Source organism: Myotis daubentonii, chromosome 9 (genome assembly GCF_963259705.1).
Source record: "Myotis daubentonii chromosome 9, mMyoDau2.1, whole genome shotgun sequence".
NCBI lineage: Eukaryota > Metazoa > Chordata > Mammalia > Chiroptera > Vespertilionidae > Myotis > Myotis daubentonii.
This window is the reverse complement of record NC_081848.1, coordinates 47400937-47422639: the sequence shown is the minus strand read 5'-3', so window position 1 is coordinate 47422639 and position 21703 is coordinate 47400937. Positions and strand designations below refer to the sequence as shown.

The 21703-nt window shown below is 45.9% G+C and overlaps 1 protein-coding gene across 9 annotated transcripts in view; it reads right to left on the bottom strand.

Moving 5' to 3' along the window:
- PPFIBP2 (PPFIA binding protein 2) overlaps positions 1-21703 on the bottom strand; it is a 129874-nt gene that overhangs the window by 40169 nt on the left and 68002 nt on the right. For 6 of the 9 annotated variants that reach the window (XM_059708781.1, XM_059708785.1, XM_059708786.1 and 3 more), the window contains 3 exons: positions 19245-19337; positions 14234-14347; positions 2482-2613 (listed from right to left, as the gene is read on the bottom strand). In XM_059708781.1, the coding sequence (XP_059564764.1) occupies positions 2482-2613; positions 14234-14347; positions 19245-19337 (339 nt within the window). Of the gene's footprint in view, positions 1-2481; positions 2614-7470; positions 7831-10004; positions 10443-14233; positions 14348-14520; positions 14972-19244; positions 19338-21703 lie in introns of those variants that run through there. The other 3 variants (XM_059708788.1, XM_059708790.1, XM_059708789.1) reach the window with 3 other exon arrangements.

The window sequence follows — 21703 nt, the reverse complement described above, 5'->3', positions numbered from 1 at the left end:
ATGGGGCTGTCCACTGATCAGCACAGGTTTGAACAGCCTGAACATTCCTCCAGGTGGAAAGCTAGTGTTTGCACTAGCGACTGGGAAGGGCTGCTATCTGATAGGACTGCGGCCAGCAGCTCGGGGTCTATGTTGCTTCAGAAATGAAGAGCCGAATGGAAACCAAAAACCAAAAACTCAGATTGAAAAACAATCCTTCCAAAAAGAAAGAAATAAAGCAAATCGAAAAAGGGCTGCGTTAGCTGTACTTGGCCCAGAAGTGTGAGTTCTCCTTCCTTCCGGATTCCCTAGGAGGGAGCTGAGCTGCCCGGCTTGGTGCTAACTCTTTGTGCTCAGGTGTGCACACACCCTTATGTGGCTGCATGCTCCCTGCGGTGGCTGGTTCAGGGCCAGGCATGTGACCCAAATTGACCTAATAAGGCACAATCCTGGGGCTTCTGCTGGAAGCTTGGAGAAAGAGAATCTCTGTCTGGCAGGCTCCTAGGATCGAGTTGTGGATGGCCATCTCTGCCACCGCATGGGGACAGCCTTTCTGAGAATAAGGCTAAAACAGAACCAAGTGATACACAAAGGCTGGGTTCTGATGACCTTGCCAGGTCACCTGGATCTGGTGCTGTTGGCTTTTTAAATCCTGGACTCTTCAAGTTTTGTGACTTAATAATCCTTCCGCCTTAAAAAAATAAAATGTATGTGATTTCGAGTTGAGTCTCTGCCACCTGGAGCCTTCTCACAGAATCTATTGAATTCTTCCCCCAGAGCTCTAATGTATGTTCACATGTAACCACACATCTTGGAACATTGGTAAAATTAAGTCTGAACCCGGAGAAAATTTAATTGTTTTTTTTGTGAATATTTAAGAAGCAGAGTCTATTCAACTAACACTTTACACAGATGAACTTTCAGTCTGTGTGACCTTTGTCATATATAATAATGTATGTAAGTCTACATTTCCATTTCTAGCATGCTTAACAACACGATCAGTAAATGATGGATAAAACCTGACTGGTTAGCATTTCTTGCAGTGCTGGTTCAATGGGAAGAAAACAAACAAACAAAGGGGACATCTGTAATACTTTCAACAATAAAGATTTTTTTAAAAATCTGGCTGTTACTATGTGTACAGCACTATGCTAAGGACTCTACATATATTATCTCACTTCTTACTCAGAACAGCCCAGGAAATAGGAAGTATGTATTACTATCTCCTTTTTACAGAAGAAACAGAGGTTTGGGTGGTCAAATTACTTGCCTAAGATCACAGTGCTACTGAGTGGCTAAGCTTGGATTACAGCCAGGAGATGTGATTCAGGAGCCTGCACTCTTGATCACTAGGAGATAATGTCCTCAGCTTAAGGGAGAGACCTTCTTTTGGCAACTATACGTCTTCCTAATGAGCATGTTCTCAAAAGCAATGCAAGGAATATGCCCCACATGTTAGGCGTGTCTCAGTTACCCGCGTTCACCCAGTAAACACAGAAATGCGACAGGTGTCAGTGCACAATAACGTTGCCATCTTTGGATTTTGGAGTGGCCTCCATGGAGGGGATGAAGATAAACCAACTACCTACAAAATGGCAGATACTAGAATAGGGACTCAACTTTTGTGATTTTATGTGGACTTCACACAGTTATCTATTTTATAGAGAAAGAAACTGAAGTTCAGAGAGATTAACTTGTTGATGTTCCTAAGGCTGTTAAGCAGTTAGGCCAGTAATGGAGCCGAGGTGTTTCTAAACCTAGAGCCTATCTCCCTTTCACATCTCACGCTGCCAGGGGAGAACACAGGGACTTGTAGGTAGAGGCACACAGGAGATGGTTATCTAGGGTTAAAACAGGCTGTCTCTCTCAAATAAAGTAGCTCCAGCTCTAAAATTCTCTAAATGTTTATCCAAATAAGGAGTCTAGCATGTTCTAGCCAATGGCATATGGAGCCTGGAAAAACAAAACAAAACAAAACAAAAAAAACCAGGAAAACATTCTCTAAGAGAGGCCTGTGCAGGGGCCCACCCATAGGCCCCAGCAGGAGGAAAGAAGCACATAATCTAAGGGTGCCACCTGGGTTAGTGAAGTGGCATCAGACTCCTTGGATACAGTGATTGTGGCCTGTGAGGCAGCTGACTCCATCCCAGCCACATACCATTACCCTGGCGTTCAATGAAGACATCCTGTGTCCCTCATCTTGCCTGATCCTCCCCCAACTACTGCCTCCTCTTCCATCCTTGTCAGCAGCCAGAGGGAGGACAAAGCCTTAGAGCCAAAACTGGGTGGTTTGGGCATTGCTGAAATGTGCAGCCACAGCAAAACCTGATAACTTGGTATTAACAGATAGATCATTGTGTCTCTAGTGCATGGATGTTTCTGGCTCCCAGCGCTGCCAGGCTCGGGAATGATGAGATGGTCTGAGTCCACATGGGGACAGCTTCCCCTGCTCTGAGCTTAGGACAGTACGGGTCCCCCTGGAACTGGGTGTGTTACACTCACCTCTGCTTTTCTCTGTTTCTCCTCCTGCTCTCTCTGCTCCTTCTCCATGCCAACCAGCTTGAGTTTCAGGTCAGACACTTCAGTCATCAGATCGAGCTTCTGAGTCTCAAGAGATGTGCGACTTAGCAGCTCCTACAAGAAAAGACAGATCTTGAAATCCTCCACGGCAACAAGGACAACTCCACTCCATAAGCACATAAGGAAGGCAATCTCTCACTTGTGTGCTGGACAACACAGGGCCGAGACCGCTGCCTATAAGCCACAGCCTAGTAGGGACGGGCTGAGATGATGACCAGTCATTTGGGGATGGCACAGCCCCTGCCACTACCCACTCTGCTATGACAGACATGTGAGCTACTTAAAAAAAAAAATTGCCCATAGAAAACATTATTCATTATTTCCAAGTAGAAAAAAAAAATGAATGCACACTCTTGAAGTACTAAATTTCTCATCTCTAAGGCAAAGCAGCAGGCCCTTTTCCACTAAAACAAACAAAAAACATGCTTATGGCAATATTTTTTTTCAAAACTAAAATATCCCTGTAACCCCCTGAGCTCAATCACTCTTCAGCACAGTCTTTAACACATCAACACATCTCATTGTAAGACCTCACGGCAAAGACTCTAGAACAGTGGTTCTCAACCTTGGCTGCACATTAGAATCACCTGGGAATCTTTTTAAAATCCTGACTTCTGGGCCTCACCCTCCAGAAATTCTGTTTCTTTGTTACTAATGTTGTGGCCCCACCTCATAACAAAGAAACAGAATTTCCGGAGGTTGAGGCCCAGAAATCAGGATTTTAAAAAGATTCCCAGGTGATTCTAATGTGCAGCCAAGGTTGAGAACCACTGCCCTAGAAGGAGCTAGTGCATAAAGGAGATGTTCAATGAGCATTTACTGGATGATTTGATTAGAATCTGATTACGTGAGAGGAACTTTCCTGGGCTGCACCAAAATTACAATTTGCCACCCTGGGACGTAAGTAAGAAGGCTTCTTTCCTCATTGTAAGGACTCCGCAGGGGAGTTCTGCCATCAGTAGAACAGTAGTAGACAACTTGACATTAGTACATACACCTAAAAGCATAAATAAGGCAAAAAACAAAGGTCACGGGCAAAACACCTGCTCAGCATTACTAGGAAGTATGAAGAACCTCAAAAAACAGGAGCATTTCCCAAAGTCCAGGGGCATTTTTCTCTATTGGAAAAAAACAATGTTCTATGTGGCCCAAAATCCAAGCATATGGCAGACATTGAATACACAGGTCCTAGAAGGAGAACATACTATGGCAAGTAGGAGAGCAGCAGGAGAAATGAGCAGACGGTAAAGACACACTACCCCCCATGGTCTGAGCATTCTGTAACACTTTGCACAGCCCAACCCTAGGAAGAGAATGGTGATCCCAACACCATTTCGACCCAACAGCTGTGATTTCACATATTCTGAACTGTTCTTAGATTGTAAAGCAAACCACAGAGGACAAATTTGAACTTGAATACATGATTCCCTAGGCTAAAAGGCCCTCAGGACTGCAGAAAGCCAGGCTACAAACTGTCCATCTGCTAATCTGAGGGGGTGAGTATTTAGAAGTCAAATCAGCAAAATAAGCTCACTGAGCACTGGGCCAATAAGGCGGCTCTTCCTGGGTCAGCCAGACTAGAAGCCGGCCCCCAGAGCCGAGGCAACAGCACAGCCTGCCAGAATGACGGGCCACTTGGTCGTAAGGAGACAGCCTGATAAGTGCGTCCAATGTAACTGGGGGGTGGGCCTGGGGCCTGGATTCACTGCGTGTCTCCTCTGTGCCAAACACTTTTGGGCAGTTTACATACATCCTCTCCATAAACCCTCCCTGGGATTTGGCAGTAAATATTATTATCCCAAGTTTACAGATGGAGGAAATGGGTCCAGAGATTGACCTATCTTGGCCAAGGACACATGCCAATCAACAGCAGAGTTAATTTTCAAACCAAGGTCTGCTGACTCCAAGTTTATTTCTGTCTAATGTACCACATTGTTTCCCAAACAGAGGAAGAAGTTCAAAAATTTTAAGGGAAATAAAAAATACATGCTGGGGAAAAAAGGCAACCAACAAATATTTACTGAGCCCAGGAAATACCACTCAAAATGACAAGATGTTGTTGAGTACGTACTACTCACTAGCGCCTGGTGTTAAGGCCCTAAAGAGTTCTTCTCTGGGTGAAGATGATGGCATTTTCTGGGTCAAGTAACTTAGATGTAATCCTCCCCCACACCTCCCACTCAGCCCAACCTCCTTCTCCTTCGTCCCCACCTCCCTCTCTTCTTCCACCTCCTCATAATTCTCTCTGCCTCCAGCACCTCATAATTCTAGGTTTAGCTCTCTATTCTTTCATCAACCTGCTTATTCAAAAAATTATTTCAGGCAGTTTGCACAAATAGATAATTCAAGTTAAAAAATAAATCGTAAAAACTAAAGAAGGTAGGAAAAGAAATTGAAGCCAGAGTTATCGTTAGTATTTGAGTCATACGTTAAAGTTCTATACACAGCTAGCAATGGACTGTGTAAATGAGCTTCCCAGACACCAATGCCAAGGTTAGAAGGAGAAATTCTACAAATCAAGCTCCATGAGATGATAATAATGTAGCTTTGGAGTGCTGAGAGCAGAAAATATTCTTCCATTAGACTTTAATCATTTATTCAACAAATACATTTTTAAATATTTACCAGATACCAAGGCCTTAGGATATGAGAGTTAAAAACAACTTGCTGAGTGCTTGAATATCCTAAGATGACATTTAAACAGTTTGTCTACTAACCAGCATTCAAACTACTGCCTTGGTGGGATTAAAAAAACACACCCCAGAATGTATCCCTCTTGAAAGCTAAGATTCCAATCTATTTCCATCATTGTCAAAATCCCTCTAGCTAGTTTACTGCCAGACTGTAATTGGTCACACCAGTGTTCCAGCTGATGAAGATAGTATTCTAATTGGTCTCACTAAAGTTCCAATAGCATTCCAATTGGTCATGCCAGTTCTCCCAATTGGTCATGCTAACATTCCAAGTGGACATTCCAGTTGGACACACAAAAGTTTTCATTAGAAACCTGGGGCTGCTTAACTTCATATGCTCTATTAATAACAAAACTTTCATTTACTTTCTCCCAGCTTATGTCTGTTAGCGTGACCTCTACCTTTCATTATCATCACCCATCATCTTTGTCATTAATAAATACTGTCCCACCTGGCCAGTGTTGCTAAATGGTTGAGCATCAACCCATGAATGAAGAGGTCATGGTTGGATTCCTGGTCAGGGTACATGCCTGGGTTGCAGGCTCGAAACCCAGTATGGGGCATGCAGGAGGCAGCCAATCAATGATTCTCTCTCATCATTGATGTTTCTATCTTTCTCTCTCCCTCTCCCTTCCTCTCTGAAATCAATAAAAACATATTTTAAATAAATAAATAAATAAATAAATGAAAACATGCATGCATACATACATACATACATACATACTATCCCTTGCTCTGAACTCAAAATCAGCCTTCAACAGGCTTACCCCTGTCCAGCTCCACTTCTCCATCTCCAGGCCACACATGGCCTTCAGCCACTATTATGTACTGTAACCTCTGTCATATGTGTCTTAATAGGATTTAATCACCCTACAGTCTTAACTGCTCCTTTATGAGCTGATCCTGACTTTCATCCCATATGACACATCCTCCCTAGTCTGTCAGGTGAAGACCATTCCGCTCCAACAGCCCGAGGTACAGAACCCCTTTCTCCCTGGAAGTTTGAGACTACTTCCAGACCACTGTTTGTCCCTATTGATGGTCTAGGTCTGCCCTTCTCTTCTAAGGCAGCGCACTCAGTAATATCACATTCTCCCAAGTACCTAGAACCCAATCTAGTCACCCGGTCACACTGTCTTTTGATCAACAGTTTCTCTACCTACTCTGGGCACATTCCATCTCCTCAGGAGCTTCAACATCCTTGTTTTTGTTTGTCTTCCTTTCAGTACCCACTCTGGCTCAACATTTCTTGGCTTCAGCACCAACAGGCTTTGCTTCCACTTTGCTTCAGTTTCTCAGCAGTAGGGCCACAGCCTGGCCCTCATCTTTGTCCAGAATGTGTTTGCTCTGCTTCTAAAATCTTCAACTCAGAAATTCTTCTGGCCACAATCCTCTAAACTTTCAGCTCTCCCATTTACTCCAGTAATCTTAATTTCTTCCTTGGTGGCTGCTAGTTACTTAATAACCCTCTATTTTCCTAGATTACCAACTTCCTTTAGGCAACATTTGTCTTCTTATCCTCTCTACACCTTTGAGGTTAATCATTGCAATTGTATAATATCAGCAGCAGAACACCCCTCATCTAGCTCATCCCTGAAGCCGCTCAACCTGAGGGGCATTTGCATTACCAGAGCCCAGCCTGTGCTAAGCCCTCTGTCCATGTTTCCACTCTCCATGGCCTGAGGATCGCTGGTAAAAGGCATTTAAGGATTCCAACTGGTTTCCATACAATTTATGCTAGTTAATTACAGCTGCTGCTATTTAATTACAGCTGATCTTCCAATACTGCCTGGCAAAACTTCTATTCATCTCTGGCTGGTTCCTTTCAGAGAACATTCCAAATATTTTCCATTATCCTCAATCCCTAAACCCCACCCTGTCCCCCTCCTCTCCTCAAATAACCTCTCCTCATAGTTACTGGAAATATCTTTTTTTAATTATCTGATCACTCATTGAACTTACATCTTTTCTATTTCGAAGTGTCCCAGAATTGTCGCTCATTCATACATCTTACATCCAGGTCTTAGAGAAAGCCAGCCCATACCTCCTTTCCAAGGTCAGTCTGAGAGAACTGCACAGAGCCAACTCCTCAGTCAGGCTCTTCCACCTTTAGGAACTGTCCCCTGGCCCAGGAAGTTTCCAGGTTGCACATAAAAAGCGCATGTTAAAAAACACAGTGATTGCAGAGTTGGCTCCTGAAGTGCCCCATCAGACCCACCTTCCTGTTGCTGACCACTTCTCAGTCACCCTTCACGCCATCCTCACGCAGCTCGATGAGACTTCAGATTCTGTCCCTGGCCAACCAGTGGCATTTGCCTTTGTTCTCTGAGTTCTGGTCCTGTTCCTCCCTCCAGCTGGTAACTCGGAATGACGCCCGCTCACATGGTCCTTCACCTCTGTGCTGCCTTCCAGGAAGTTCCCAGCAAGTCCGAGCTACTCTAGGGTAGGACCATTAATCATCCACTCTGACAGGCATTTAATCTCTCCCTCACCATCAGCCTCTATTTCTCAGGCTAGAAACATGATCAGGTTTCTGACATTTGAAAGAACCTTCCCTCCTGACCTGGCCTTCCCCTCGAGCAACCACCACCGACTCCTGTGAGCGCTCACCAGGCCAGTGCCTGCTCTGTGTGGTGCATGTGTGAATGCCGTCTCTGTCTGTCTCCTCCCTCCCCAAGCTCTAGAAAGAAAGATCTGCCCTGCTGTCTCTTCTTCCTCACCTGCCTGTCACTTCTCAATAGGATGCCTGCGTGCCTGCCAGCCGCTCCTGCCTCCAGCAGGTAGGACAAGGAAACGGTTCTGCTTCTGGGGACAGTTGTCCAAACTTTCAGATGTAACTTACACATCTCAGCTCCCCACCGACTCTCCCTTCCTCCACTCATCAGTGCAAGCTACTCCTTGCCACTTCCTTCCTTTCGGGTTTTCTGACCTTTCTTTGTTCTTCGCTGTCTCCTTTGATGGTTTCTTTTATTATCTCCCCCTTAAGAAAAAGTCTTGGGTGCCTTAGCTCTCAAGCCCAAGACTGGGATTATCTATCTCTGGATCCAGCCTGGTTGTCTGGAGAACCAAGGCATGGCCTCTGCTCAGACCTGCAGGGCAAGGCCCTGCGGGAATCTCTTGGGGTCATGCAGCCACAGTAATGTGTAGGGAGGGGAGAGGAGAGGAAGGGAAGGGAGGAGAGGGGAGGGGAGGGAAGGGAAGGCTGGAGACTAGGGGGCAGGCTTCATATGCAGCCCTGGCTTCTGCTCTCCCAATTGTTTCAATTGTTTCAACCTGTGTCAATGAGCAAGAAAAGGGATTGGGAGGCGGGTGTTTAGTTTTTCTTACTTTGAAGGACCATAAAACTGGGTAATGAAACTTTAAGAAAAACCAGTGAGCAAAACGATCTCCCCCCCCCCCCCCTTCTCATTTCACCCCTACCAGTAATTTATTCCAGAAGGTCAAATCCATCTCCTTTCTTGGAGATGAAAAAAAGCTGACATCTCAGAGCAAATCGTCACTTCCTGTTTCCAAAAGCTGTTTCTGACTAGAGCTGATAAAAAGAATTTGCCTTTCAACCGGTTCTCTCCTTCAAGGGCTACATCTTGAAACAATTACCTCCACCTTTAAGTGTGGAACACGACCCGGGAGTTACTGACCAGCGACGGCGGACTGGGCCAGACGGGCAATCCGAAACCGGAAGGCCAGGACGGCGTGGAAAGACATGAAAGGGAAAATGTGTCCTTTGCCCTTTGGAATAAGAGGCCCAGGCCCTGCCGGGAGGCATGTGCATGATCAGCACTGTGAACACTGTGCAGAGAGGTGCTTGTCGTTGACCCGAGTTGGATCCTGATCAGTCCCCGCCGGTGAAATCCTCTCTCACAACCTGCGCTCCCCGATCTGTCACAAGGAGCAAAGCACCTACTTCACACTGTGGTCTGGAGAGCCAACGGCAAATGAAAAACTAGAGGAACACAGTTACTTCTGCCTCATAATCTCCTGGGGGATTTTCGGGAATAACTGTCAAAACCCTGTCTTCTTCACTCATGACTCCAGTGTCTCACCTCCCCAGACAGACCTGTGCCACCCAGGACCATGTCCATGGCTCTGTTTAATGTTCTTTTTGAGACAGAAATACCCCGTAAAGGTGCTTTTGGGAAATCGGCCAGCAGGACCTGTGGAGACTTTGCTGGGCTCACACGTCTGGGCACACTGCTCCCTCCGTCGCCTCAAGGGCAGGAGCCCGGCCTGTGTCTCAGGCCCCGTGTCCCCTGCTCAGTGTCTGGACGCACAGACCATTGTGCTCAGTTTTAACAAAACTGGAGTAACCGCACTATGGCTGTAAGAGGCGGGCAACACCGAGTCCATATTGTCACCCCATTCTCTGTAAATAAGAACACAGGTTCATTGGCTTTTCCAGGTTAACAAGTGGTGAACCTACAGAAAGTCATGCCCACTGACTCTCAGTCCCCTAAATCTGTCACTCTCTGTACCTCTCCTAAAAGGCAGCCAAAACAATAAGGCTGCTAGTGCCTGGGGCTCTAGGTCAGGCAGGAGGACTGAGACCAAGCCTGGTGGCCTTCAAGGTTTCCCCAAAGCTGGACTATGTCCTCACAAGGAGGTTTGCCTCCTTTCTTCTCCTCCACTTGGCTTCCCTACTCTCTCTTCTTTTTGACACTGAATATCGTTTCTGCTCTGGACATCGATGACATCATAGATGGCCAGTCTCTGCAAAGTGCTGCGTTCGGCTGCCGGCTCGTCAAAACCTCTTACCCAGTGAAGAGCATCAGCTTCCTTCCTGAGATCATCCCCTCTGGAGAGAGGTCGATGGGGGAGGCAGAGGAGCTTGCTGTGCAGGAACCTTCTGGACTCGAGGGAACCACGGAGGCTGCTTCAGAGAAAGCCGCCAGGGGCCTCAACTACATCAACAGACCACGGGGAATGCTCCCTGTGACACAGAGATTTTGTTGCCAGTGAAGCTGGTCGCAAGGAGGGGGGCACTGGCCCACGCCTGTGTTCCCAGGGTGCTATTTTGGGCCCCGGGCTGGCATAGCCCCGTGTGCAGCACTCAGAGGTGCAGCTGGACAATGCTTTGACCTATTTAAGGAACAGAGGGCAAGGGTCAGCCCCGTGAGTTCTGTACCTAGACCATCCCAGACCTGTGAACCCTGATCCAGGCTGTGGCCCCTTGAAGACCCAGTAGGACATTTCCTGGGAAATGTCTCTTCCTAACGGGGAAGGTTCCCCAGAAAATCCAGATATGCTCCAGTGAGCCTGAGACTATATCTGAGTAGGTGCTTCCTAGTCAGTCCCAAGAGGTGCTGCAGCTGCCTCGTTCCCAGCCTGCATCGGGTTGCAGACAATAATTAGCTTTAACTTGTGTCCATAATCTATGTGTTGCCCATGTGGACCGGCCCCTATGCTGATTCGGTTTGGTCCTGGTTTGCTCATCTAACCCCAAGGTCTTCATGTTCTCTCTTTCTGATTTCTGGAAACTGGATGGATTAATGCAGAAAAGAAAACAGATGGGAATGGAGAGATCAGTGCTTAGCAGGGACTGGGCCAGGCCAGGCTGAGGGGGGCACGGCTCATGAGTTGAGTGGGGAACACTCTTCCTTCCTTCCCCTTGGGCTCCAGGAGGGAGGCTGGTCTTGGTCAGGAGAACAGCTGTGGGGGGAGAGAGCTCAGTGTGGATCTGGAGCCCCTGTAAGCACAGGGCCTGGCCTATGCTGGTTGGGTTTCCTTGAGTCCCCCGAGTGCTATTCCAGCCAGTGGAGAGGACAAAGTCTAGAGCGGAGGTTGCAGATTAGAGGTCTGTGGGCCAGGCTTAGCCACATGTATCATGTGGTTCAAACAGTATTTTTTTTCCATTTAAGTTAGTCATTTTTAAAACAGAAACTTATCTTGAAATCTGGATGTCCAGCTGCTTGTGAGAAATGGGACTATCTAGCAACACTGGGCCCACATGGGCAGTCAGCTAGAGCTGAGTAGCAGCTGCCTCCTTTAGCAGGACACACTGAGTGTGCTGGAACAGCATGCCCCAGGGGAGCAGGTCAACGGCAGTCAGAAGGCCCCAGACCATGACCAGGAAAGAAACTGTTCAGAACCCTGCAGGCCTTGGAGCAGGAGGCCAGGCTGGCTCAGGGCAGGGATGGTTTCTGAGTACTGGAAGAAATGGGCAATTGTTTGCCTCCGTTCTCTGCCTCAGGGCCATGAGTCATTCTTGCTCCTATCACCAGAAGCCAAGTGCCCTGCAGCCCAGGATAACACAGTAAATGAGGCAAGTCTCTCCTGCCCCCAGCTCAGATGACACATGTGTGTACTCCAAGCCACCAATGGCATTGCATCAGCCCCGTGCTGCAAGAATGAAGTGTCTTTTCAGTCAGCACCCAGCAGATTTCGGGAAAGCATGAACACTCAGTTTGGGATTTGGAGCTGGGAACTCAAAGATCTCAAGTTCAGGCACCGCCATGTCCCCCAAACACAGGAGTGAGAGCTGAGGCGCACATGTGTCTTATGACATGAGCCCAAAATTTGCCAAGGAAGGAGTATTCCACACTCCTTTCATTTTACTCCTGAAAGACTGAAAGAATGCAATGAAAGCTATGAGGGGAAGTTAGGGCTAAATTCGGGAAGATCTTTAAATCCTAGAGGTGGTTAATAAGAATTATACTCCAAAGGATACCAAGCCGAAGCGTCCCCCTCATTGGTACATGCAAAGCACATGCCTGTCACCAAACCCACAGCACACAAGAAAGATTCAGAATACACTGGACATACAGGGGACGGAGCTTAAGACTTTTTCAAAAGTCTAAAATCCAGTCTATAGAGACGGACAAGACAGACTCCCTGAGGTGGTGTTGGGAACCAGCCTGACTGCTTGGATGGAGACTCAGAGTAGGAAGCAGAAGTACTGCCACGGAGAGGGATGTAGGGCAGTCCTGGGAGAGCAGCTGGGGCAGCTGCAGAGAACTCAGGGACCTCACACTGCAGCTATGACCTCCGATGCCTGGTTACCTGCCAGGCCCTGCCTTCCTGAAACACCCACCTCCCGACAATTTTATGACAGGTTCCCTTCCACCTCCAAATTTTTTTTCTGTTCTTTTTTTTACTGTCTTTTTTGTTTGTTTGTTGTTGTTTTTTAAGTAATATTCCATAGTCTTCCTGCCTCAGCCCCACACCCAACCACACCTTGTGCAGCCTTGAAAATACAATTTAGTGGGTTGTTCTACGTACTCTGTGAAAATGCTTTTCTGCCATTTGAGATTTTTCTATCAGTCTATTTTCTTTTCTGGGTTTTTATTTTTTAAAATATATTTTTACTGATTTCAGAGAGGAAGGGAGAGGGTTAGAGAGATATGAGGAGAGAGACTCTTTGATCAGCTGCTTCCTGCACGCCCCACACTGGGGGCTGAGCCTGCAACCCGGGCATATGCTACGTCTGGGAATTGAACCATGACCTCCTGGTTTATAGGTCAACGCTCAACCACTGAACCACACCAACCAGGCTTTCCTGGGTTTTTAAAGGAAAAAGTCAAAACTTTTAAAAATAAATAGAAAAAATAAGAAGACTCAACTTCTGTTGCTCCTCAGATTTTCCGGGAGTAGGATGAGCAAGAGAAATGGCACACAATTGAAACAGAAAATCAAACGGATCCAAGAATGTGGTAACTTATTCATCAGCAATGAAAAAATAACAAATTAGTAACAGCCTGTGAGCTGCTGGAACTCATTTTTTTATAAAGCCATTTGACTTTTTAAAAAACGTTTCAAAACACACTCAACGCTAGGAGACACCTGGGAGCCGAGAGGTTTGTCCTGAGAACAAAGGTCAGAGTCAAAGCCTCGGAACAATTTTAATTTTATGCTGATAAAAAAAAACATTAGAGCTCTGGGGGAAAGATTGCCAGCGGTCATCTAATCAAACCCCCTCATAAGAAGGAACTGACTTTCCTTCTTTAGTTAGCAAGCACCTGAGCACCCTTTATATGCCAGCACAATACCAGGAGCTGCAAAGCATGTGCCCATAAACTTTAGTCATGGTTTAGTGCTCAAAGTCACTGAAATTGCAAGAAGGATGTAAGCTAAGGAAACCTATTAAGTAGTTACATTATTACATTTCATAAAGTAAAATTTCTAAATAGCCCCTCAATAGATTCTAAAAAGACTTTTGATAAAAATTCAATGTTCTTCCTAAAAATCGTAGCTCATTATTTACAACAGGTTAAAACTGTTTAAGAGTAGAAAAGTCAATTAATTATGATACTTTCACTTTAAAAATATGTATAAATGACAGTAAAGACAACTCCACAGAAAAATTTAAAAATGGGGGAAAAAACTATGATGTGAAGCATACAAAATCTGAGGACAACACTGTATGGTGCTGAATAGAGCTTTGCAAATTATAGGTACACGTAACAAGAAGGACCAAAAGAAAATAAGGAGAAGACATTTCAGAGATTTATTTGACTGGGAGGAGAGCAGCTAATTTTATTTTTCATTTTGGTGTGTATTAAATTACATTAAAATATTATTTATGTAATACATTTCATCAAAGAAGACTACACAAGAGTGTGAAGGGGAAGAATGAGTGGGAAACGGGCACAAATCAAGCTAACCAATTGGCTTTCTAAAGCCCCACATGCCCTCTGCAGTCAGGCTGGGGTTCACGTGATAGTATGAGGGTGACTTTGCCAACAGAGAGCTCCTTCCCTGAACCAGACCTGGAGAAAGTGCTGCCTGGGAATCTGTCTAACCAGCCCAACAGGTTATTCATGGCCAGCCAGCCCCGCCCCACCCCCTCCCTCGCCCTCCCCACCTCCCTCCTGCTCTGCAATGCTCAATGTTCTGGCTGGTTTCACCTGCTGAATCAACACCACACACTGAGCAGCCAATCCCACCTCCAGGAAGGATGGGAAAGCAGGAGCCTTAACCCTGCACAGAAAGGGGCTTAAACACTGAGGTCCCGTAGAACCCCAGGGCCTCAGCCCCGTCGCCCTTACCTGTTGAAGCATCTCTTCAGCAGCATTGAGTTTCACCTGGTGTCCTTCCAGACACACCTCCAGGTCCCGAATCTTCTCTCCTTGGGCTTCCACTTGGTCTGTGAGGACACTCACCTGGTGGGGGAAATAAAGCAATGGTGGTGGAGGGAGGGGCAGGAATGGCTCCCCACGGGGGGAGGTGAGCCCTGAAGCCACTGATCCTTACACAGGAAGACTGGCTTTTCTGCCTGATGGGTGGCAGGTCGGGGAAGAGTTCTGGACGAAGGAAACTCCCGTTGTTTTCTTACCTGGCCAGGGAGTCTCAGCCGTCTCAACAGCCTTGGTCGCGTTTCCTGCTCTTGACAGGCTCAAGAGAAAAACGCCCAGCGGTCACGGTCACGAGAGCTGCCTCTGGGCTGAACTCTGGCTCTTATTCCTCTTCCAGAGATCCCTCTGGCAGCCCGACCTCAAGGCACAGCAGGCTGGCTTGCCTGGGTTCCTGCCACCTCACGTGGAAGAGCAGTCCAAGCTGTGTGGAGACTAACCAATGACCTCACCTCTCTCATAGGGTGTGAGGGCTGCTCACCTATCAGGGGAGTGTTCTGAAGCAATTAAGGAATGTGGGACACAAAGGGCATGTATTAGCACTGACAAAACTTGGCTCCAGAAAGGTTTTTGTGCTTCACAGGCCAAAACACGACTCTGAAGTCATAAATATACACAAGCCACACTGCACATACAGTGGCAGGGAAACGGGGCATCTTTCTGGAAAACACTGAAAATGTTTACTGGAATTAATTAGAAAAATACAATTTTAATAATAAATTATATAAATTAATACCCTAAATATACACTGAGTGAGCAGATTATGATGACCGGCCAGATTATTATGACCACCCCATCAGTACTTCATTGACACTCCCCAAAATACTGAATATTGAAAACTTCCTAAGCAAATACTTTCAAGGTTTTATTATTATTATTTGCATAACTAATTCACTTCATTGTATGGATGGGGTGGTCATAAGAATCTGGCCACTCAGTGTATACGGAAAGGATTTTTATAGCCTGCTTTTTAGCAAACTGCCTCAGGATCCATTTCTTTTTCTTAATTAGCAGGTGCCTCAGTCCAGGAAGGTGAAGAAATCGAATGGGTGATCTCCCCAAAATAGAGCAATCAATGCCTGGTAAATGGAGACCCGTTAGACCCATTTGGTTCTTCAGTAATGGCTGAGTCATTGCTGTTTACATATAGATCATCCTGAACGGCTTCTCAGCCTGTAAAGGAATAACAGCTGGAGCAAGAAAGAGTTCATGTGAATTCATTTAGGAGTGTTTAAACTTCATGAATGAGAAAGCTGCTCTTACAGAGGAAGGAATCTAAATACGGCTGCTTTAAGCTTTCCATTTTGATGGTCCAGAGTGATTAATGAATTATTGAAACATATTGAGGCATGGTGTGCTAACATTTCAATTATAATCCAAAAATGGGCACCTTCTGTTAACCAGGCTCATTTTAAACATAAACCTTTGTGGGGTTTTTTGTTTTTGAATCTTTACTGCCCAACAGCATCAGCAGTCTGGCCTTTTCAACTATTACCTTTCCTTTCAAAAGGGTAGGATTCCAGGAGGTGGTCTTTGGGCCTGGCTCCCAGAGTTTCTGTTTGGGAAGGATGTGTTCCGGTTAATCTTACTATGAGGATTAACACCTATAGTCTGCAGCACGCCGTGGGCCTTGGGGCCATGAGCTGGTGGTACCCTAAGGAATGACATGCGGTCTGTAGCATTCCGCAGCTCATAGCTCAGCTGCATGTCTGACTCAAGACACACAGGGCTGCAGTGTCCTGAGGAACCTCAATACCTACTCAGAATTATGAATGGAGAGGTGTAGAAAATTAGGACAAGAAATATAAAGATCTTAGAATGTAACCTTTATGTAATAAAAAAAATATATATTTTTGAGACCCTACTACATGCTAGGCATGATTTCAGACACTGGGAGAGAGACAAAGGTAAAAAAAGAAAAGAAAAGCCTTGCCTTCAGAACGTATACTCTAATGAAGAGATAAACGATTTTGGTTTTATTTGTTTTGAACTAATCCTGGAAATAAAGTATTTGATTCTGTGTGATTCCCCTTGTTCTTCTACAAGAAACCCAGGAAAACATGGGCCAAGGGCTTCAAAGAATTCAGTCTAAGCAAGAGGCCTTCCTACGCTGGGGTTTGTCTAATGGACTCCATGGGGCCACTAGGCAGCGGAGATGATGGGCGAGCAACTCTGAAAGTCTGTCCACAAGCTCCAGGCAGAACAGAAATCGCCAGAATCCACTTCTGACTTTTCTAATAAGCAGGTTTCCAATTGTGTTACAATTATTTAAGTAAAGATTATTCAAGAATTTGGAAGTTGTTTTTTTTTTTTTAAACAACTTCCAACAACATGCACATCAAAGAGATGATCACACAGGACTTTTATTAAAATGTAATCTAACAAACAACAAGTGTTGGAGAGGATGTGGAGAAAAAGGAACCCTTTTGCACTGCTGGTGGGAATGCAGACTGGTGCAGCCACTGTGGAGAACAGTATGGAGCTACCTCAGAAGACTAAAAATGGAACTCCCATTTGACCCAGTGATCCCACTACTAGGAATATATCCCAAGAAACCAGAAACGCCAATTAGAAAGGATATATGCACCCCTATGTTCATAGCAGCACAATTCACCATAGCTAAGATTTGGAAACAGCCTAGGTGCCCATCAGCAGATGAGTGGATTAGAAAACTGTGGTACATATACACAATGGAATACTATGCTGCAGTAAAAAAAAAGGAACTCTTGCCTTTTGCAACAGCATGGATGGAACTGGAGAGCATTGTGCTAAGTGAAATAAGCCAGTCAGAGAAAGAGAAATACCACATGATCTCACTCATTTGTGGATTATAGAGAACAACATAGACTGATGAAAAGGGACAGACCCAAAGACTGAGAAACAGCGATCAGGCTATCAATCCCCAGAAGGAAAGTAGGGGAGGGCGGGGGTAAGGGGAAGAGATCAACAGAAGGACTTGTATACATGTATATAAGCCAAACCAATGGACATGGACAACGGGGGGATGGGAGCATGAGTTTGTGTGTGGGGGGGGGGAGGTTGGGGGTTAATGGGGGGGATGAGGACACATTTGTAATACCTTAACTAATAATAAAAAAAATAAAAAAATAAAAAAATAAAAAAAAATAGAAGAAAACAAAACTAAAAAGAGAAACCCTAAAAAATAATAAAGACTAAAGTATGCAAAAAAAAAAAATGTAATCTAACTAGGAATGTGTTATGTCAGCCATGAAGGTTTCTGGTTCAAAAGTTTGCAATTTCATAGTTTTGCTACAATATTTTACACTGGACATTCTTTCCTTAATCATCTCATTGGGATGGCGCTTCAAATTACGCATTCCTCAAAACGTCTGTGCTCTAATGGGCTATCTAATCTGGCCTCTGTACCTTTCTGAAGGCGGTTCCAACAGGCCTCCCTGCAGGTCACCAATTCAAGTCACATGGCTCCTTCTTGTTCAGTCCCACACACTGAGCACACCTCTACCCCAGGGCCTGTGCTGCACCCACCACTTCCGTGGCCTGGAATGTGCTTTTCTCCAGGCACCCAAGTGGCTCTCCCCTAACTCCAGTCAGGTGTCCTCCTGTCAAGGGAGATCTTCCCTGACAACACAGTCCTTATCCTGCTCTATTTCCCTACATAGTATTTATCACCACCTGAAGCATTTTGTGTATTGGTTTACTGTCTACACACACACACAGGCACACACACATGAATGGGAAGCTTGAGCACAGGGCCTGACTTAATCTGTTTCCTTCGCTGCTGCTTCCCCAGCACCTGCAACCAGTGTCTGCCAAGCTGTTAGCACTCAAATAGTCTTTAATGAACCAAATCAATGAAGTGAAGGGGAAAAAACCCGTGTAACTGTATAATTGGTTTGAGCTTAATTATTTAACATAGGGGTAGGACAGGATAAAAAAGGCTGGGATAAAAGGCCAAAACGTTAAATTCTTTATGCTATTCCAAAGTTTCTAAAGTAGTCACGTATTATTCTCACATTCATAAAATGAAGTGAAATGCATAAAAGAAATAAGGTAAAATAAGATTAACAAACAAACATACTGCAGCCTCGTAATTCTAGTGCTAACTCCAGGGCTCTAGGCTTAAGCCCACAGTTGGGGGAGCCAAAGGTGGGGCTCAGAACCCTACCAGCCCCCTCATCCATTCCACTACCAGTCTTGTCCAGCACCCTTTGAGTTTTTTAAAAAACTAAGATTGGGATATTTAATCCTATTATTCTCCAAACGATCAATGCATACCAGCCTTGATGCTTGATCCATGCAGCTGAGAGCTAGCATAGCGGAGAGCCACCGCCACAGCAATAGGCCTCCCAGAAGAACGCTCACCTTTGTGTCCTACCAAGGAATGCATGCTTTCAGAACTGAAAGTGTTCCTTTGACTATCTTTCTCCAGGAAGAGTTTTGGAGTTCCTCTCTTTGAAGCAAGAGAGTCATCAAAGGCTTATTACCCCCATGTTACCATCTAGGGGATTTGGCCTCAAAGTTCAAGTCTAGATCCACCTCCAGATTATTTGGGCCTGATCCCATTAACATGCACCCTTAGGCCCGGATCAGTCATGGCTGTTTCATTAGTGACATGAGGATACAACTTATCATCCTTGCGAGACTTCTGGGCTCCTAGAAGATAAGGCCCAATTAACCAGCCTAGCCACAGAGCTTCCAGCGTATCGAGGTGGGTGCTTGGTAGTCCATGATGAATAAATGAATACATTCACAGTCTCCCAAAGCCAATCCAGAGTGAAATTGTGCCCCCAGTTACTTGCTGCTGTGTTTCAGGAAGTCTTTCTAAAAGCATACACTTTGGTAGCAAAATAAACCCAACAGAAAGAATCCCTGTGCTTCTCCCCCACTAGGGCAGCTGCAGAGTTGGAGGTAATAGGATATGCGATTCCCACCAAAAAGGACCCACCTGTAATATGAGGGATTCCTTGTCTCCTTCTAGACGTGCCAAGCGTTCCTGGTATGTTTCATTACTAGCAGCACCATGGTGATTTACCTGGGACTAGAGAGAAGGGGGAAAAGAAAAAGGATGTACTTAAAAGATTAGAAAAACATCTTACCAACTTCCAAATGAAGTATGCAATTTGTGTGGACAGTTGCACTGATTATATGTGCAAAACCACCCACCTGAACAGGAAACCACAGGATTCCCAAACTACGACAAAGAGAACCTGACCAGATGCTGGTGATAGGTATGTTTTGAAAGTTGGAAAAACCACCCCCTCAGATGACCTCACCCTTGGCCGGGAAGGCCTCATGGAGCTCCAGACCCAGTGGTGCCCAACTTGACTGGATGAGTTGGGTCTGGTCTAACTGGAGGCATAGCCTGCCAGAGGCACCAACAGCAATGTGGTTCTACTCTGTGAGGAGCCCAGGAAGCTGAGACTACTCACAAAGGAACTATGTGGGAAAAACTCCTGCAGAGATCTTGGTATCTCTTAACTCTCATGCCAGGTTCTCCAGAGCCAAGGCACACCCTCCAGCATGGAAGACAGGAGATGCCAACTGCAAGGCCCTTCACCTACTCACATATCTGTTCTAGAGATGGCCAATCCCACTCCTTGATTAGCACTCTGGCAGCCAGGCTGGAACACTGTGTGTGTGTTTTTAACCTATGTTTTTATTGATTTTTAGAAACAGAGGGAGGGAAAGGGATAGAGCAGTGATGATGAACCTTTTGAGCTCGGCGTGTCAGCATTTTGAAAACCCTAACTTAACTCTGGTGCTGTGTCACATATACAAATTTTTTGATATTTGCAACCATAGTAAAAGAAAGATTTATATTTTTGATATTTATTTTATATATTTAAATGCCATTTAACAAAGAAAAATCGCCGAAACCGGTTTGGCTCAGTGGATAGAGCGTTGGCCTGCGGACTGAAGGGTCCTAGGTTCGATTCCGGTCAAGGGCATGTACCTGGGTTGCGGGCACATCCCCAGTAGGAGATGTGCAGGAGGCGGCTGATCGATGTTTCTCTCTCATCGATGTTTCTAACTCTCTATCATTCTCCCTTCCTCTCTGTAAAAAATCAATAAAATATATTTAAAAAAAAAAAAAACAAACAAAGAAAAATCAACCAAAAAAATGAGTTCGTGTGTCACCTCTGACACGCGTGTCATAGGTTCGCCATCACTGGGATAGAGAGATAGAAACATCGATGAGAGAGAAACATCATAGATCGGCTGCCTCCTGCACACCCCTTACTGGGGATTGAGCCACAACCCAGGCATGTGCCCTGACCAGGAATCAAACCAACAACCTCTTGGTTACTTGGTCAACACTCAACCACTGAGCCACACTGACCAGGCCACACTGTGTTTCTACAAAGCTAGAGCGGAGTGAAGCAAGCTAAGATGAAACATCTTGAGGAGAACCTAAATAACCCCGAGGGCTCTCAGAGGAGTAAGCAGAGAAAACACAGTAAATGGAAAGTAGCCAGAAACCATGAAACACAGAGGAAAGGGAGAAGATTAGAAATGGCAGAGGAGAGGCAGTATCTCATAAAATGCCCTGAGCTGGAGATGGAGCTGGAGTGACTTTCAGGGTGTGTCTGACCTGGGTGTGGCGGGGAGGAGTGAGGGAGCTGCTAATGGAACAGACCTGGCCCAATGCCACCAAACACTCCCTCTCCTCTGTGCTGAATGAAAGGCCGAAACCAGAGGCCCACCAGCGGCCATCCAGGGGCCTGACAGTCTGAAAAAGTAGATGTTATTGCTCAATGGGGAAATGACAATCATAATCTGGGCTGCTTCAGAGGAATGGAAGCTCCAATGGTCATGAGACACGTTACCTGTGCCCCAAAGGAAGGTCATGATTGTGCAAAAGGGAGTCAGTGAGGAGCCCAGGCACAGGGGACTGGAGCTGGTTCCCTTCTCCGAAGCCCATTTCCCCACATTCCAACCTTCAGAATGGGCTTTCCAACCCCCCTCCATTAAGAAAGGGCACCTCCTGCCTTCCCTTGCCCCACCCCTTTCCCAGTGTGCTGGGATGGGAGGTGTGGGTGAGGGCAGGTGGCAGAGCCAGGCTGGGCCCTAGGACAGAAACAGGGACCAAGCATTCTGCACTGAAGCAGGAGTCGCCCTGGGAGAGAAGCACTGGCAGACTGGAAGAGGGAGTGGGAGGGCCAGCCCAGGGGCCAGTTCCCAGGGTGGCCGTGCCAGGCTCAGGCTAGACAGGACCCAAGGGCCTGCCACACCACTGCCTTTTGCACCAGCCTCTCTGCAGTCTGCATCTTGTTCATTGTTGTGGAAGCTCTTTCACACCACAGACAAAGGGCCTTCATAATCACAAAGGGCTCCTTTGTGTTGGTGGCAGTTTATTGTTGTTACATTAATTCATATTCCAGTCCTCACATGGTCAAGCTCTCT